We start from the raw sequence: 18,406 nt of genomic DNA, 5'->3' as shown, positions 1-18,406 counted from the left end.
TCACTTCCTGTATCTGTGCCACAGAGCACTACCACCAGACTACCACTACCACAGAGGTGTCGCCACTGCCACGCCCACTTAAGAGACTGGTCAGCCTAGTCTGGGCACCTTTCACCATAGACTGTAAAGCCTTTCACCCAGGCTTTCACCCCGCTGTTTGTAATGGGGGCGTAAACCACGGAACCAGAATGAACACCGGAAAGAAGTGCGCCAAAAAACGTCTTTGTTGCCGTTAGCTTGACGTCTCTTTCCTCGATTAATTGTCTGATAGCAAAGCTTCTGTATTGGCTTAAAAGATGTGAGCTTGTGAATCCGCAATGTTTCTACAAGAACTTACGTTATGGTACGTCCATCTTTTGTTTTGTTGTTTGCCGTTCTGATACGTTGTGTCTAATTGTCAAGTTAACGTAAAAGTTCCCGCTGTTACTTCCTGTCTAGGGCGAGCTCTGGGCCGGAACCAGGCAGGGTGACAAAATCAATTGTGTGAACTAGGCTTCTCGCCGAGAAGAGCCTGGTGACGCGAGGTTAGGTCAGCCAATGAAGTTTCATACTATTGCCAGACAGCCAATCACCAGCTGATGACCACGCCCATTTAAGAGGCCGGAAAAGTACAATTTCTTATTATTGACGAATCCTGTGCAGTGTCTATCCATATTAATGATCTCTGCTGGGAGTCTCCAGCCTGGTGACGCGAGGTCAGTCTCCAGTGAGTTTTTGGGTGGTGCCTGTGTGTCCTGCTGGCTCTCTGCTGCTTACAACTTTGGAATGTGAGCATGAGCAGAGCCAGCTGTTTGTGAAGACGTTAAATGGGACTAGGGGACATTTTGACAACTTTGAAAACAACTTCTGCCTTAAAGTCGAGGCCTTATCACTAATTTTCCCTGTTTCGGAAATAGGTTCACGCGATACACAAGAGAGTGGTTTGCTTTCGTTAACGCTAGCTATCCTAAGCTAACGCTAACCGAGAACGGGCTACTTGAACGTTAGCTGGCTTGCTAGCGAGAGAGGCGTCCGATGCAGGCCATCAAGTGTGTGGTGGTGGGGGACGGGTAAGTTTTTCATCCGCACGCTCCTCTTAATATTTTACCACGTTAGACATAATTGATAACAACACATGCTACTTAGTGTCGTGGTTTTCTCAAAACTTAACGCTAGTTAATAGTTGTCTCGTGGCTAGTTAACGCTATCCGCAGATGACATGCTAACGTCAAGTTATTGACAACTGTTGTGACGCCACGGCTTTCCTCTCCAGCTGGGCAGTCAGTGGTGATTTGTATATGGCTAGTGGTCCATTATAACATAACGTTATAACTATAATGTAATCCAACCCACACTGGCATGTCGACAGCAGTTTTACAACTTGTCAGAGTTTGCCCACTGGCAATAAATTAAATCTGATAGTGTTATGTGAGTGACTAGTATTCACACCGTTCCCTCGAGTTTAAAGTAAAATGTAAGAATTGAAACAATGAGATGTTAGTGAAAGAGCCTGGTCATTGTCCTCTCTCTCTCTCTCTCTCTCTCTCTCTCTCTCTCTCTCTCTCTCTCTCTCTCTCTCTCTCTCTCTCTCTCTCTATCAATCTTTCGCTTCCTTTTCCTGCCCTCCTTTCTCCTCTCAGGGCTGTGGGTAAAACATGCCTGCTCATCAGCTACACTACCAATGCTTTCCCTGGGGAGTACATCCCCACAGTGTAAGTAACGCCCCAAAATGCACGGTTGTACCATGTTGCCTCTTGTGTTAATGAAAGATTAGTTTAGATTTTTTATTATCCTTATAACAAGTACAACAAAAGTCCATGTAGCAGCAATCTGTAAATGCAGCTAGTATACATAATACAATAACTAGGTAATCAACATGTGTGATTAACAACCAATTAAAAAAAAAGTGCCAACAAGTTAAAACGATTTAAAAAGGTAGTATAGACGGAATCACCGCTACATCGCATTAACAACAAAAGTCACTTCCAGGTAACTTCCAATTGATTTGAATTGTGGAGATATCACAAACTTGTTTATTTCTGTTGTCATCTTCAGCTGTAACTATAAAATGGTGGTTCGACCTATCTGACGTTTGGTTGTGCTTATATACAGTATATATATATATATATATATATATATATACAGTATATATATATGTGTGTGTGTGTGTGTGTGTGCTTATTTTATAATGTACTGTGTTGATAAATCAAATCTACACAACAGTGACATCTCACCCCTGGTCGGACTTGGGTGAACAGGTAAATTAGGTCTCCAAACTAACTAGTGAAAGTGTTGTTAATTAATGAGATATAGTGAACCACCGCTCATCCGGTATCAGTCTATGCTGAGTTGCTGGAGGCAATGGTGATCAACCCACTTTGTATCATTAATAATCTGGGTAATATAAGCACATGCTCAGTGTTTACCTTCTCTCTGTGTTTTCCTCACGGAGATCTCTCATTTCCTCCTCTGGCAAAGCGCTCCGTTCTGACGCGTTTTACTTCACAACGTGTCAGAACGGAGCTGCGGAAGTTCTGCTGGAGAGGCAGAATCTGCTCCGAGGGTGGCTGTTATCGTTTATTTTATTTTTTTAAGTATGTGCACATCCACCATTGAGAGCCTTAACGAGCATTAATGACTTGCAGTTGGTGGGGGCGGAGTTTTTGCTGACAGGAGCAGGAGCATTTTCTCCTTGAGGTAAACGGAGAGAGAAGGCAAAACACTTGTGCTTATAATACAGAGAATATGATACAAGGGCGTTGGTTACCGGTAAAGCCATCCTTTAATGAGATATGAAAGCATCAAACTTGCATTTTAGGCTTAACCATTTCCCCTTTATCTGTATCTCAGTTGTTCCCCACCCAGTTTTCACTGCTCTATTAACTTGTATGTACGTGACGTTATTGTAAACAATATTGTGATTGGGTCTATAAATAAGCAGTAATTTGTCAATTCTAAGGCATTTGTTGTTGAAACTGTGCACTTTATGACATAGCAAATGAGCTAACAAGGTGCAAGGTAGTTTCCATTTCATTGTAACTGAATAACTTCTTTCCTTCTGGCAGCTTTGACAACTACTCTGCCAACGTGATGGTAGATGGGAAACCTGTGAACTTGGGACTGTGGGATACAGCAGGGCAGGAGGACTATGACAGGCTCAGGCCACTGTCTTACCCACAGACGGTATACATACATGCCCAAACACACACACACACACACACACACACACACACATATAATAATAGCTTGTCTCGGACCACAGTTTGGCATAGATTAGTATCAGCCAAACAATGCTACGATGAACACCATCTGCCCCTTTACCCTGGGGAACGCTGTTTTCGCTTAGCCAGCGTTGAATTTGAGCTATTCATTGGCTCGTAATGCTTCAGTCTGTGACTGTGCACTCAGCAGAGAGTAGAGCCTTGTCTCCACAGTACCTACACACTGTCTAGAGGAGCGCTGGGAGGAAGTGAAAGGAGGCTCTGTTTCTCCTTTGTCTTCATAACACACTGGCCTCTGTGCCAAAGACATACAGGGAGGTGAAAGTGGGAGGCACTTTGCCTTTTTAGCAACGGGACCAATAGAGAGGCTTCTATTCGCACATAGTATAAGCAATAACCACGCCCTGTGGTGCCGGGATTGGCCAGGAGCAACACTGGAGGGCACGCAGCCCAGCGATTTCATGAACCAACTGAATAGCTCTTGAGAACGGACAGCGATTTCGAGAGCGGACATTGAGACCGGACATTGAAATGAATTATGGTCACCTACCTTCCTTAGCATAGTAATAATAATAATAATAAGCATAATAATTGTAATCTACACAATGTACACAATCTACAAAAACATGCAATAATATAAACGGTGTTGTGTTCACGTTCATAGCTCATATAATATAATGTATCATATCGTTAATTTCAAGCTCAATTCTTACCCAGAGAAAAGGTGCAGCACTGAAAATGTAACAAGCAATAGTTTTTTAAACATCTTTATTTTAAAAGATGAAAAACCCAGGTGCTTTAGTCCCAAGCTTCAATGCTCCTGGCCAATCCCGGCGCCACAGGGCGTGGTTATTGCTTATCCTATGCGAATAGAAATCACGCGGAAATGAGCCATTAGTGAACGTCACTTCCTGCTTCAGCGCTGTACCAGAGATTTTCTTCCACAATTTACTTTCCCATAGACATTTCGTAAAATGCTTATAAAAATAGTTTTACTTGGTCAAACCAAACGGTTCAGCTATATTTAGAATCGGGAGAGAGCATAGAGAACATTTCACTCAGACCAAAACTTAAAGAAACATAATCGAAAAAATATTTTTCTTTAAACCCACATTCCTTTTTTTAACGTTTTGGTCTGAGTGAAATGTTATGTGGTCTCTCCTGTTCCTAAATATATCTGAACCATTTGGTTTGAACAAGTAAAACTATTTTTATAAGCATTTTACAAAATGTCTGGGGGAAAATAAATGGCAGATGAAAATCTCTGGTACAGTGCTGAAGCAGGAAGTGACATTCTGTTTTGGCTCTCTATACAGATAAGATAAAACAATCCTTTATTCGTGTGTCTATATGTGTCTAGACTGGTGAATAATCTCTCTTGTTTAATGATTTAAGTCAAATATTGTATGCTGTCCGTTTTCGCTGGGGGGAAAAACCCACAGTGCTGATTTAATTGAATGTGGAAAACATGCTACAACGTCAAAGCCCTCACCTCAGCCTGCCGGGCGGCGCAGCTAGCGTGCAGCTCCCCCAAAATGTGACTCGACACAGCTGACGGCGAACAGCGCACGTATAATATAATGTCGATGGGGGAGGTAACAGGAGAGAGTGAAGGTTATTACTACATTCCCTCCTTGGGCTAACTTCTAGTCACTGAAATCGTAGTGAAATCACACAATTTACCGATTTTGCTGTGGACTCCCGTGCGACCCCCCCCCCCCCCTCGTCAAGCTGAGGTTCGAGTATATAGGTCTAGCTGCCGTCGGCAATGCTCCAAGTCGAGGTTGACGTCGTACCATGTTTCCAGTTTAAAATGTCATTTTGATGGTTCTGCTTTTTGTGATGTTCCCGTCTGAAATAGTGATTGAGCTAATGTCGTGCTTCTCCCTCCCTAGGATGTGTTCCTGATCTGCTTTTCTCTCGTCAGTCCGGCCTCCTTCGAAAACGTCCGTGCCAAGGTGAGATCATCCCTCTTTATGTTTTGTTCAGTTTCATTACCATCGTAGCGTATCTTTTTGGCCCTGTTAGTTTGTCTGAACCATGGGTCAGAAAAAGTCGCCAGATCTCTGGCCAGTCACTTTTGAGAAATAAAATCGCCGGGGGGGTCTGTAAAGTAGCTAAATATAGCACCAAGTTGGCAACACTGGGTGGGGAGCGCCGACACCTGAGACATCAAAAAGTACTGTAAAACAAAAAGTTATGACAGTCTGGCAAACGCCCAAGTGTGAAATCACTTTCCCTGGTTTAGACAAGCACCCGAACATTTCCAAGAAAGTCATCTATTCTCACATTCCCACACTAGCCTTCATAGTGTCTGACCTCCTGTCCCCCCCCCCTCCAGTGGTACCCCGAGGTGAGACACCACTGCCCCAACACGCCCATCATCCTGGTGGGCACCAAGCTGGATCTGAGAGACGACAAGGACACTATTGAAAAGCTGAAGGAGAAGAAACTCTCCCCCATCATCTACCCCCAGGGCCTGGCCATGGCCAAAGAGATCGGTCAGTTGTGGAGATGCACAGTTAATCGATGAAATACTGAAATGACAATATTGACTGTTGAGATTTTCAAGTTGGAATAGATTTATTGATTTGTTTTTAAGGGAATGGTGATTCTGTCAGTTTCCTTAAAGGGCGACTTTGCCGATTCTGCTCTGCTGTATGCCGACAGTGTGCTCTCGGTGTGTGTGTGGACACACTGGACAGTGCTCTCGGTGTGTGTGTGGACACACTGGACAGTGTGCTCTCGGTGTGTGGACACACTGGACAGTGTGTGGACACACTGGACAGTGCTCTCGGTGTGTGTGGACACACTGGACAGTGCTCTCGGTGTGTAACTGGACAGTGCTCTCGGTGTGTGTGGACACACTGGACAGTGTTCTCGGTGTGTGTGTGGACACACTGGACAGTGCTCTCGGTGTGTGTGTGGACACACTGGACAGTGCTCTCGGTGTGTGTGGACACACTGGACAGTGCTCTCGGTGTGTAACTGGACAGTGCTCTCGGTGTGTGTGGACACACTGGACAGTGCTCTCGGTGTGTGTGTGGACACACTGGACAGTGCTCTCGGTGTGTGTGTGTGGACACTGGACAGTGCTCTCGGTGTGTGTGTGGACACACTGGACAGTGTGCTCTCGGTGTGTGGACACACTGGACAGTGCGCTCTCAGTGTGTGTGTGGACACACTGGACAGTGCTCTCAGTGTGTGTGTGTGTGTGTGTGTGTGTGTGGACACACTGGACAGTGTGCTCTCGGTGTGTGTGTGGACACACTGGACAGTGTGCTCTCGGTGTGTGTGGAGCCAATTCTGCTCTGGTGTGTGATTTTCTCCATGAGGTCAACAGAGCGAGAAGGCAAAACACTGCCCATGTGCTTATTATATAGAGAGCCCCAGGAACGAGTCCGGAAATCATCGATGCTAACAGCCCTGGTTCTTCACAGTTTTCGCCTATGTGCTATGGGTTTTTGGCGCGATGCTTCTAATAATCTCTCTGAGCAACGCTGGCTTAATCAAACGCGAACCAGTGTTTAGTAACATCATCTTCACACACGAGGACCACTTTTATGAGTTTTGAAGCTTTTACAGTATGTGCCGTTAAAAGGGTGGCTAGCTAGCAAACGGCTAAATGAGACTACACTGTTGAGTCGATGGGGATATATACGTCAATAACGTCACCACTTCAAGGACGAACACGGAAATTCTCTTTCCCTCACCTGGTTCAGACCCGTTCAGCCCGGGGTAATCAGTGCACACATCAACAACAGTCCAGGTTGAGTGCTGACGTGACGTGGAAGCCTATGCGACAGTGTGTAGTTCTGGATTAGCTTAGCTCGAGCTTTTTACTTCTAGGGCTCGCATTTACGCTACAAAACTCATGAAAGTGGTCCTCATGTGTGAAGATTATCCCGCTGAACCTTGGTTCGCGTTTGATTAAACTTGCGTTGCCCACAGACATTATTTGAAGCATCGCGCCAAAAACCCATTCAAAAATCCCATAGACAGAAACAGTGAAGAACCAGGAAGTTCGGGACTTCCGCATTCAGCCTACAAAAATACGTCATCCCTGGAGCTCTCTATTACCAAGATTATTTATGATACAAAGTGGGTTGGTCACCGGTAAATCCATCCTTTAAGGGCCAAACTTGTGAAGCTGCACTGATTGTTGACTCCTCCTTTAAGGTTAATTGTTCCAATAAAGTGGATTCAGTTCTAAAGGAGCTGGCTAAACAGGTTGTATGCCACTTTTTTGGGATGGGGTAGCAAAAGTAATATAATTTACTAATGTAACTACAGTAGCAACGTGTAACTAATTACTTTTGATACCAACTACAAGTAATAAGTAAAGTAATTGTATTACTTGTTAAAGGAGTAATGAGTAATAAGTAACTCATTTCATTTCCTAAGTAACTTGCCCAAAACTGGTAATTGTGACAGTGTTATGTTTATGAAAACACTGACAATTTATACATGATGCTGGTTTGCAGACTTCTTCCGTCACAAGTTCTCCTCGGTGCTCATGTTTTCCTCCTGTCCTGCAGGATCGGTGAAGTACCTGGAGTGCTCAGCCTTGACACAGCGCGGCCTGAAGACGGTGTTCGATGAAGCCATCCGGGCGGTCCTGTGCCCCCCGCCCGTCAAGAAGAGGAAGAGGAAGTGCTCACTACTGTAAAGCACAAGGAACACGGCTGCAGTCAGAGCTCGCCTGTTCAGAGGGGACCTTGGTGATAGTGAGGTTCCCCCCGGGACTCACTTCTTCTCGCTTCCTTCCTTATCCTGTTAGATGAGGCTTTGCATCTGAAAGCATTTGATCTGGACTGATCAGATCTGAAGGTTCAGGTAGATTTCTTCCTGACTTGCTTACATCTGTCAAAATTCTTTCAGATTGACAGAAATGAAGTGAATCGGGTATGGCGGCGTGGGGGAGGGGGGGTAGATTTGGGATTTTGGGTTTGCGTGTTCGGAGAAAGAGGGAAGATTCTAAGCATATGCATCCATATGTCATTTTTTTCTCTCTGGTATTGTCAGAAGTACTACTTAATATGATTTTATTATTAAAAACCTGACAATTAACTCTGGTCAGATCGAAGAGAAAGGTTGCGTGCTGCGCTGTGCTCCGCCCACACACACACACACACACACACACACACACACACACGCACACACACACACACACACACACATACAAACACACTAAGAAATTCCTGCTGCCTTCTTAAAATTTTACTTTTGGAAGATTTAAAAACTAATTTCTCCTTTTTCCAGTGTCAGTTCATATTGCGCTCTTCTTCCTTGACACAGCGTTTTGTTTACATTCTTCATTATTGTCTAGACTGAGGCGTTGCCAAAATTCAGTTCACCATCAATTCTTTGTAGTCACTCCATGTATGTACACGACACTACATGTATCAATGAAGTTGTTCCTTTAGATTTTTGTTCTCCTGTATAAGATACCATCATTTGCAATCTTGAAAGAACGGTTTTAACGATTTGTGAGAAATGTGAATGAACTCTAAAATGGCTCCATAACAAGTGTTGTAGCAGCTGGTAAGATGTGTGATGATGACTCTCTACAATGGAAGGACATTTAAAATGCAGTCTCTGCTTGTTAAGGTGCAGTTTGTTTGGGATCTCCCAGTTCAGTCAGAACTTTGATCTGTAAAGCTTCACTGCTGCATTCTGTGTTTAGAGAAAATGCAACATATTCAGGGTTCCAGACTGCGACCAAAATGCAACCATTAATTTAGAGTGTGCGGGTTAAGATTTCACACAGTCGCATAGAGACACTGCGTAACGCGTCATCATTCAGAAGCCCCCCTCCAATCCTGGCGTTCTCCTATGTCACGTGCATGGTTGCGTGTTGCACACAAAGATTGTACGTATATACGAAGATGAACACTCCAACTTACTTCCTTGACAGCTAGATCCACATTTTTCTTCTCGCCAATTCCCAATGGCTTCCTTGTTTTGCTCAGGAGTACAAAAAAACTTTAACTGGCGATTTTTTTACATTTGTTGTCTGCGCAGCCCACCACACAACAGCTTTTAGCTATGTTTAATTCAAGGATAATGACGCTGGTGTGTGGAAATGAACGGAGCTTTTCCCCCGTGATGGGCGTGGCCTATTTCATGCAGTGTCTCTATAGGTGCGAGTGCAGGATGATCCAGTACTGCTGTGCTTCCCGCGCTTGCAAACTCAGCTTGAATTTGCAATACGATACACACAATAGAGAGCCAAAGTGAAACGTCACTTCCTGCTTCAGCACTGTACCAGAGATTTTCATCCGCCATTTATTTTCCCATAGTCATGTCATAAAATGCTTATAAAAATAGTTTTACTTCATCAAACCAAACGGTTCAGATGTATTTAGAAACAGGAGAGACCACATAAAATTTCACTCGGATCAAAACATTGAAAATCGCGGATTTAAAGAAAATGTTTTTTTCTGTGTTGTTTTTTTAAGTTTTGGTCGGAGTGAAATGTTCTATGGTCTCTCCGGATGAAGATCTCTGGTACAGTGCTGAAGCAGGAAGTAGGCGGTCACTTTGCCTCTCTATACGAAATGCAATATGATTATGAAGACATTAGTCTATCTATGTCACTTACCGCAGTACCGCACACAGCCTGAGAGATGTCTCTCTTCTGAATTGGAATAGCGAAAATATTGTAGTCATAATAAATAATAAAATAATAATGATTGGATTTATATAGCGCCTTTCCAAGTGCTTCACAGAATCATTATTCGTTCACACCATTCGTACCGGTGGTTCGAAAGCGTGGCAGCCACACATCGGCGCTCTACGGCCCCTCCGACCACCATCATTCATGTCACAACATTAAAAAGTAAAATCACACATTAGCTCCTTCACTACCACCAACACACAGCTCCACTAACCAAGGTCAAGACATTTTAATAAGTTAAAAAGAAGTAAAATCACACATTAGCTCCTTCACTACCACCAACATTAGCTCCTTCACTACCATAGTCATGACATTTTCGCTATTCCACGCAGAAGAGATGTCTCTCTCAGCCTGCCTTTGTTGTGTGAGGAGGAGGCGGGGTCTCCAGACCAGCTCGCTCTCACACACTGCCTGCCGACATACACGTACAAACAAAGAGACACGCGGAGAGAAGTAACGTTAAACGTTCAAAAAGTTTAGTCTCAGCCTAGAGCCCACACATGGAGTTAACTAAATGATAGGAACATGGGTTAATGAGCTTATTGTTTTGCTATGGGTGCGTTCATAAATTAATTCTGAAATGGTCACAGCATCATCTGAGCGGTCATTGGGAAGTTCTGTTTCAGAGCACGGGGTGCAGATAGTGATTTGGGGGCTGCAGGTGAAGTCTGTTTTGAATTATTTTCACCATTTCTCTAAATGAATGTAGGTATTGGTAGTGGTAGGAGCTTTTAATTCTTATATAATGCTAGTTTAATGAATAATGTATGCATCATGTTTTATTTGTTATAATTTGTGAGTAAAATCTGTGAGGCTCTGTCCAGTGCTCTGATCTGAGATCAACTCTGTGAAGGCTCTGTCCAGTGCTCTGATCTGCGATCAACTGGTCAGATTGAATTGATGACCGCATCCATTTAAATAAGTAAATTTCCGTTAATTTGTTTAATTTATTTTTTAATCAAGTGCTGCTATCTTTGACACCACGTACTTGATACACCAGTGCTACCGCGGTGGAAGAGTTAGTCTGGAACCCTGGTATTTTAGCTTCTGTGTTGCACTCAAGGTTAGTTCAATCAACTCCATGGTTTGTCAGCATTTTTGTATGAAGAGTTCCATTGTCAGAGGTTTGAGTGAATGTTCTGTTTATACCCGTTCTGTGACCTACATTACATCCTCCATTTCCCCGTAAAGGTTGGATTAATTTGGTAGTCGTGGCCATCTTTTGACATTTTCATCGTCACTTGTTTGAAGATTTTATTTTATTTTTTAATAATTTTGCTTGGATAATCTAAGCTTTTGACTCGGTATACAATGCTCTTATTGCTATCATGATGCTTTGTAGCCATGCTGTTTTCGAGCCGATGTATTACTGCATCTCAAAGTTGATGATCTAGTGTATCAGCATTCAGAGGTTGCAACCCACTACAACGTGTTGATGTGTTGTACAACATACTTCAGCAGTTCACCATTTTACAAGTACATTTATTTTATTTTGAAATGAGCAATGATCAAAATGCATAGGTCGTCTGGGGAATAATTGTAACTGTTGATTCATTTTAGCTGTGTTTCAATGGCACAGTGAAAGTACACACTTGATTTACCTTCTTGCTAAATGTGGTTTTTATTTCGACATAATATAGTAATCGCTGAATTTTTAAAAAAGCAAATAAATTTGTTTAAAATGACCTTTGTTTTTGACATCAACTTTGTAATCACAGTCACACCATTGATGCATTCAAGGCAGGAATGTAAGGCTCAGGGTGATCGTCTAACCATGTTGATGTTTTTCTCCATGTTGGTCTTACATTGAGTCAATCTCCCACTATCTCATCTATTTATGGCTAGCAGGATCAGATTTTACTGCAGTGGGTTTTCCAAGATGGCCGACCCAGTGTGGATTAATTAACGTGAAAATATATATATATATATTTTTGCTTTTTGTAACATTTCCTTGATCTTGATCAACTTTTATCATAAAGGTCAAGAAAGAGAAGAGAGAAGAAGAAAACAATTCAGTCTTTCCCGGTTCGTATCGGGTCATTTTTTCATCTTCCTGGCCGACTACATTTTGCTGGCGTTGTTCTTCCATTGGTCAAACACCAGCTTGGCAGACACGGCATCTTCCACTCCCATTCCTATTGTAGGAGGATAAGAACAGGGTTATTATACACACATACTGTATATATATATATATACTTTTTATATAAAAGACTAAGTGGGTCCTGTCTGCGTGTTTGGTCCATAATTTTTGTCCCACATTGTGAGATTTGTGATGATTTTGGTCAGTAATTCACAATGTCTATGACATCATCAGTGATGTCACTCGAGCACTCTGTCATCAGTGATGGTCACTCGACATCAGTCAATGTGGGGACTCCATGATGTGATCAGTGATGGTCACTTGAGCAATTGTAATGTCATCAGTGATGCGCAATTGAGCCATGCCGATAGAGCAGGCGAGGCCACGCAGCAGCCAGGCTGTGGCCGTGCTGCAGGGTGGGCGAGCGAAGGAATCGGGCGCGTGAGATTTCTAGTATATTATACTGTATATACTTATACTTAATCTCATGGGAGAGCGTATGTATGACACGCGGGTGTTTTCTCGTGGAATAGATATACTAGACTATATATACTGTATATACATACTAGGCATCGATTCCTACTAGGCTCGCCCTGCAGCTCGCATACGCAGCTCGCCCGGTGCGCTGATGTTGGATAACGTTAAGGCAGTGTGCGATTTGTGAAAAAACCAGAGGCAGGGATGTTTTCTTGAATACAAATTTTACGTCTAGAAATTGAGATGACAGTGCTACTACGAGCCCTCTCATCTCTGCTTCAGTAGGCCCTACCTGCTGAGACAGCAATACAGCAGCACTGTGACTTGGCGCTGTCTGCAGTGCTGAATTGGATGATGGTCAAAAAGACCAAGACAGTGGAGAGTTCAGTCTCATCTCTCTCTTAAGGTTGAGAAGCCCTTCTGTATCTAATTACACAAGACCATTTTAGGACCTGTAGGTGAACGCAGCAAACTTAGAAATGCTGCTTCTCAACCTCCCAATGCCCCTCAGTACAAGCCATCCAGTAACACCTGTCAGCTGACTGAAAGTTCCTACCTACAGTGAGTACAATCTATCCAGTAACACCTGTCACCTGACTGAAAGTTCCTACCTACAGTGAGTACAATCTATCCAGTAACACCTGTCACCTGACTGACAGTTCCTAGGGGGCGGCTTTAGCTCAGGAGGTAGAGCGGGTCGGCCAATGACGCAAGGGTTGGCGGTTCGATCCCCGCTCCCTCCCAGCTGCTGTCGTTGTGTCCTTGGGCAAGACACTTAACCCTCCTTGCCTCATATGATTGGTATGATTGGTATGAATGTAGACATGAATGATGGTGGTCGGAGGGGCCGTTGAGCGCCAATGTGTGGCTGCCACGCTTCTGAACCACCGGTACGAATGGTGTGAATGAATAATGATCCTGTGTCAGCGCTTTGAGCCTTGGAAAGGCGCTATATAAATGCAATTCATTATTATTATTATTACCTACAGTGAGTACAATCTATCCAGTAACACCTGTCACCTGACTGAAAGTTCCTACCTACAGTGAGTACAATCTATCCAGTAACACCTGTCACCTGACTGACAGTTCCTACCTACAGTGAGTACAATCTATCCAGTAATAGCCTGGGTGAACCCAGCTGCCACGTGACCTGCTCTCAGAGTTCTCAGTCACTAGCTAGTAGTGACTACACTGTAGTCACTGAGAACAGGTCTGAGAGCAGGTCACATGGAGGCTGGGTTCACCCAGGCTAATCCAGTAACACCTGTCACCTGACTGAAAGTTCCTACCTACAGTGAGTACAATCTATCCAGTAACACCTGTCACCTGACTGACAGTTCCTACCTACAGTGAGTACAATCTATCCAGTAACACCTGTCACCTGACTGAAAGTTCCTACCTACAGTGAGTACAATCTATCCAGTAACACCTGTCACCTGACTGACAGTTCCTACCTACAGTGAGTACAATCTATCCAGTAACACCTGTCACCTGACTGAAAGTTCCTACCTACAGTGAGTACAATCTATCCAGTAACACCTGTCACCTGACTGAAAGTTCCTACCTACAGTGAGTACAATATAGCAGGCTAAAACGGGCCCTGATGTGCAAACCACACTAAACTGGAGATGCACACTTAAAGAATGGGATACTATGAAAATTAGGTGATTTACTTGATGCTTAACTGAAAGGAGCGAAATAAAGCTGAACGCGCCCGTAAGAAGTGTGTCTTACCAAGAGATTTGAACACAGTTGTCTTCTCTCTGTGGGCCGGTCTGGTTCCATTAATAACCTCTCCAATCTCGGCAAACACCTCCACCTGAACACAAAGTACGACAGTCCACTCTTACCAACTAAAAACGACACATTTTTGTGAACCAATGCGAGTGCACTGAATGAAAGGCTGACCCCAGACATGATGATGTCGCCGGACTCGGACGCGGCGCCCTCCCTGCTGTCGGTGTACACCACCGCCTCCTTCATCAACGCATCGTCCAACTCCCGCCAGTTTGGCCTGCAGGCTCCCACCGCTGACCAATCACGTGAGAGAAAGACAGTGTTTGTTAGTCTCTCTTGTGTATTTTCAGACTTAACACATTTAAGAGTTTTTTAGATTATCTTTATCGACCTCTGGCAGTGTGGCCAGTAGGAATTACATTTCTAGAGCATTGGTAGAATTAATTGTTTAATTGTTTATTGTGGATCTCCATTAGTCTCTACAGCAAAGGTGAGACTACACTTCCTGGGGTCCAAACACGTAAAATACAAACATAAAAGTCCAAAAACATTGGAGTAAAAACAACACAACAAAAATAAATAAAAACAAACTAAAAACAAGTGAGTCAAGGCTCACTCAATATTCATGTCAATCAAATATTAACAGTATCAACTCTTCTCATAAACAAAAAGAAATGTATTGGTCTTCCTGAGTAATTGCACCAGCAAAAACACTTAGAATTTGCCTCCTCAAGATTCAAGATTCAAGATTCAAGATTTTTATTGTCACTCCATGGTACAAGTATCACGTGTGAAATTCTTGTGCTGTGGACTCCGTTTACAACATAGTACAAATATAACAGGGCATATGAGTGCAAAAACAACAAGAGACACAACAAGCAATAAGGCAGTATAGTGATAAGACAAGTCAGAGACAGTGGCATATTCACTGCACATAGGTGCACATGTCATGTGCATACTTTAGACGTGCTTAAACATTTTAAATTCGACGTATTTGACATACAGGTGCAAATAGCATATACCTTATTAAACATACAATTAAACATTAGACATACGTAATGGTAGCAGCTACAGTACGGTAGAGTACGGCTACTACACTATTTGTGTATGTTAAGGAGTCTCGTGGCCTGTGGGAAGAAACTGTTCCTCAAGCGATTTGTGCGTGCTTTTGGAACCCTGTATCTCCTCCCTGAGGGTAACAGGGAGAACAGGCTGTTGTTAGCAGTTAACAACAGTTGAATAGTAATACTAATAATATTACTATACTACCGTATATATATTATTGCTTTGTCATTAGTGTTTCTGGCTAGCTGAATGTGTTGTGATGCTGGCTGCTCACTTGTAGCACCATCCTCCATCTTTGAGCAGTTGAAATTACAAGAGAGGAGATTGGGATTGTGTTGAAATCCCAAATTGGGGAAATCTAAAAATCGAAATGATGGCCATTTTGTGCTGTGGGGCTCATACTTATCGCAGCTTGGAAGTTTGTGTTTGTGCAAAACATTGATTCTCACCTGCCACATGGGCTCCTGGTTTGACCCAGCATATTGATTCTCACCTGCCACATGGGCTCCTGGTTTGACCCAGCATATTGATTCTCACCTGCCACATGGGCTCCTGGTTTGACCCAGCATATTGATTCTCACCTGCCACATGGGCTCCTGGTTTGACCCAGCGACCGAACAGTACCGGCTCACTGGATCTGGTTACGGTCACTATGGCGTCTGCTCCCTTCACGGCCTCCTCCACCAAGTCGCACACCGTCACAGCTCCGCCCACAGCGTGTCTGAACCTCTCCGCCGACTCCCTCGTCCGGCTCCACACTCGCACCTTGGAGGAGGAGGAGACACAAGGCGCTCACTCTGTATCCAGCGGTTTAAAAGCGAATTCAGCAGTAGTGGGATTTTGTGAAGTGGGCCAACTTATTATTATCAAACAACATCATCAACAACAACAAGGGAAGACTTTTTCTGTTATGCTGGTAATCATCATCATCATATACAAGGGAGATAAAGGGCTCTGTTTGTTTCAATTTCTGTCCCACATTGTGATGTCACTGATGATGTCACAATGTCTATGACATCATCACTGAAGATGTCATATACATTTGTCATGAAGATGGCACTGTGCCAAATGTTATAGTCCATTAAAGTTGAAGTCTTTTGTCTTTTGTGTTGTCCCACTTTATTAGACCCAGATAGATAAGTCCAAGTCAGTCCAAATCTCATCTTTATGATGGAGCACAAATCAAGATAAATCTACCAGGAATCTATTTGAAGGCCAAATCTAAAAAAAAGCCCACACAACAGCATCCACAACAAGTGTTCCCCTCTGTTGAGTAATTCATGCACATATTTAATTTAATTTAATAATTTAATTTATTTTAAGGCCTGGGTAGCCTTGGGTCGTGCCTCCTGTCCTTCGTATTTGGTGAGGCACATCTTGAGGAATCCAGAAATGGAATGTGTTAATGTGTTATCACATCCATTCCTCTGTTCAGACTTAATGCCAGGTTGCATTTTACACTTTTTTTTTTAAACCGTACCTCTTTAAATGTAAACATTTCTGTGAAGACGTTGTAGTGGCTGAGGGCCTGTGTGCCCGTTCCCAAGATGGTCAACACCTCTGCTCCAGCCGGCATCAGATACTACAAGAGTTTCAATGTCAGCACAATACAACAATGTAATAACTTCATTATGGCTTAATCAAATCTCAGCATGTGTCAAGCTGCAACCAACAAATGTTAGGTATTTTTACTTGATAAATTACTTCAACGATTGATCGATTATCAAAATGATAAGCGATTAATTTTCTGTTGATTGACTGATAGGCTAAGTGATTAATCGACTAATGGTTTCAGCACTACAGATGAGATGTGAAGATATAGGAAGTGCATGTTGGAAGTGGGTTTGGTGTCAAATAAAATGGAGAGCGTACTTTAGCAGAAATGGCGGAAGCTGCAGCGGTCCTCATGGCTGTGATGACCTCTCCGTCAATAACCTGCAACATGATTATTTTCATTCAACATTACATATAAATTCACCCCAGGCACTTTACTGACACTTTAGTCCTTCCTCGGATCCACAACACTACAAACAACCTTTAAGATGGATAAGGATTTTGACAATATCCCTGCAAGGCTATAAAGGGGTAATGTAAGAAAAAGATGAGAAATAATATCTATAAGGAGAGAGGCATCAAGTGTTTTTATTATTATTATTATTATTATTATTATTATTATTATTATTATTATTATTATTATTATTATAAGAAACAAATGAATGAGAGCAAGCAGAGAATGAAGACATGGGAGAGGGGGGAGTGAGAGTTGGGAGGGAGGGCCTTCTTACAAAGATCAGTTTTCACTTCTTGATGTCAAACTGGCTGCTGTTCTTACTGGAATGGGAAGCTGTCATGACTCATTTTTACACAGAGTTGACCAGGAGGTCATGTTTTCGGCCCTGTTTGTTGGCAGGATATCTCAAAATGTCAAGAACGGATGTACACGAAACTTTGTAGAAAAGTAGGTCATGGGCCAATTTAGAACTGATTAACTTTCAATGCCCACTGGGCAGAAGGGGGCATGGCCAATCAATCACAACAAGGCACGGTAGAAAGGTTGGGGGAGGTATGCACTCAGAGTGCCATCTAGTTATGTACGTTTTACAAACGTCAATAGAGAAATGAATGGGGAATTCACTTCCTTAGGTCCCATGCGGAAGCCGGAAGAGGGCGTGACTTAGGCATCCTATACTGTAGGATAGGCCTCCAACATCACTGGCCTCGCCCCCTACTTGGACTCCGCCCTAGTGATGTCACGGTACCAATAATTCAGTAGTCGGTACCGGTACTAGTGAATTTCCACGGTACTCGGTACCAATTTCGGTACCACGGTAAAAAAAAACAGACTGATATTTCTTCAACATATTCTCCTTTATTAAAGTATGCAACCATTTCCAATGAACAAATGGCATGTAGCCTTCAACTTTAAAACAAAACAATGTGCTTCTGCTTACTTCTTACATTCAACTCTGTATGGCAGTGAGTGCAGACAGTGCAACACCAGTGGCATGTAGCCCTCAAGTATTGTTTATTAAAAAAAAAAAAAAAAAAAAAAAAAACGATACCCTCGGTAAACAATGTAGTACCGACTAAGTACCGAAGTACCGAAAACCATGACAACACTACTCCGCCCCATGCTCTGCAAGTGGCCAATACAGTGGGAAGCAAAGG

The 18,406-nt window shown here is 43.1% G+C and overlaps 2 protein-coding genes across 3 annotated transcripts in view; one reads left to right on the top strand and one right to left on the bottom strand.

The window, feature by feature from the left end:
- Positions 1–766: 766 nt before the first annotated feature.
- On the top strand, positions 767–11,565 carry LOC310775404 (ras-related C3 botulinum toxin substrate 1). 2 transcript variants are annotated; one of them, XR_014552664.1, is made up of 7 exons: positions 767–1,049; positions 1,620–1,691; positions 3,045–3,162; positions 5,096–5,158; positions 5,542–5,701; positions 7,739–10,692; positions 10,733–11,565. XR_014552664.1 is itself a non-coding variant. In XM_083635551.1 (6 exons), exons 1-6 carry the CDS (start codon positions 1,015–1,017, stop codon positions 7,867–7,869), a joined length of 579 nt encoding a protein of 192 aa, XP_083491677.1. In that variant the 5' UTR covers positions 767–1,014; the 3' UTR covers positions 7,870–11,565. The 2 variants fall into 2 exon arrangements, 1 of the variants encoding a protein (XP_083491677.1); XM_083635551.1 differs by having other exon boundaries at positions 7,739–11,565.
- Positions 11,566–11,750: 185 nt separating this feature from the next.
- crym (crystallin, mu) overlaps positions 11,751–18,406 on the bottom strand; it is a gene marked incomplete at its 5' end in the record, with an annotated part of 8,657 nt that continues 2,001 nt past the window's right edge. The window contains 6 exons of the mRNA XM_083635546.1: positions 11,751–12,014; positions 14,171–14,255; positions 14,345–14,466; positions 15,820–16,003; positions 16,719–16,820; positions 17,111–17,173. Coding sequence (XP_083491672.1) covers positions 11,941–12,014; positions 14,171–14,255; positions 14,345–14,466; positions 15,820–16,003; positions 16,719–16,820; positions 17,111–17,173 — 630 coding nt within the window. The 3' untranslated portion in view covers positions 11,751–11,940. The remainder of the gene's footprint in view (positions 12,015–14,170; positions 14,256–14,344; positions 14,467–15,819; positions 16,004–16,718; positions 16,821–17,110; positions 17,174–18,406) is intronic.

Source organism: Poromitra crassiceps (assembly GCF_964638095.1).
Source record: "Poromitra crassiceps genome assembly, chromosome: 4".
NCBI lineage: Eukaryota > Metazoa > Chordata > Actinopteri > Beryciformes > Melamphaidae > Poromitra > Poromitra crassiceps.
Note: the sequence above shows the minus strand (reverse complement) of the source record. Positions and strands in the feature narration are given on the sequence as shown.

Coding starts and splice junctions, on each gene's coding strand:
- LOC310775404 (XM_083635551.1), top strand. CDS start 1,015: ATGCAGGCCATCAAGTGTGTGGTGGTGGGGGACGG. Junction 1,692..3,044: donor GGGGAGTACATCCCCACAGT/GTAAGTAACGCC, acceptor TCCTTCTGGCAG/CTTTGACAACTACTCTGCCA. Junction 5,702..7,738: donor GGCCATGGCCAAAGAGATCG/GTCAGTTGTGGA, acceptor CCTGTCCTGCAG/GATCGGTGAAGTACCTGGAG.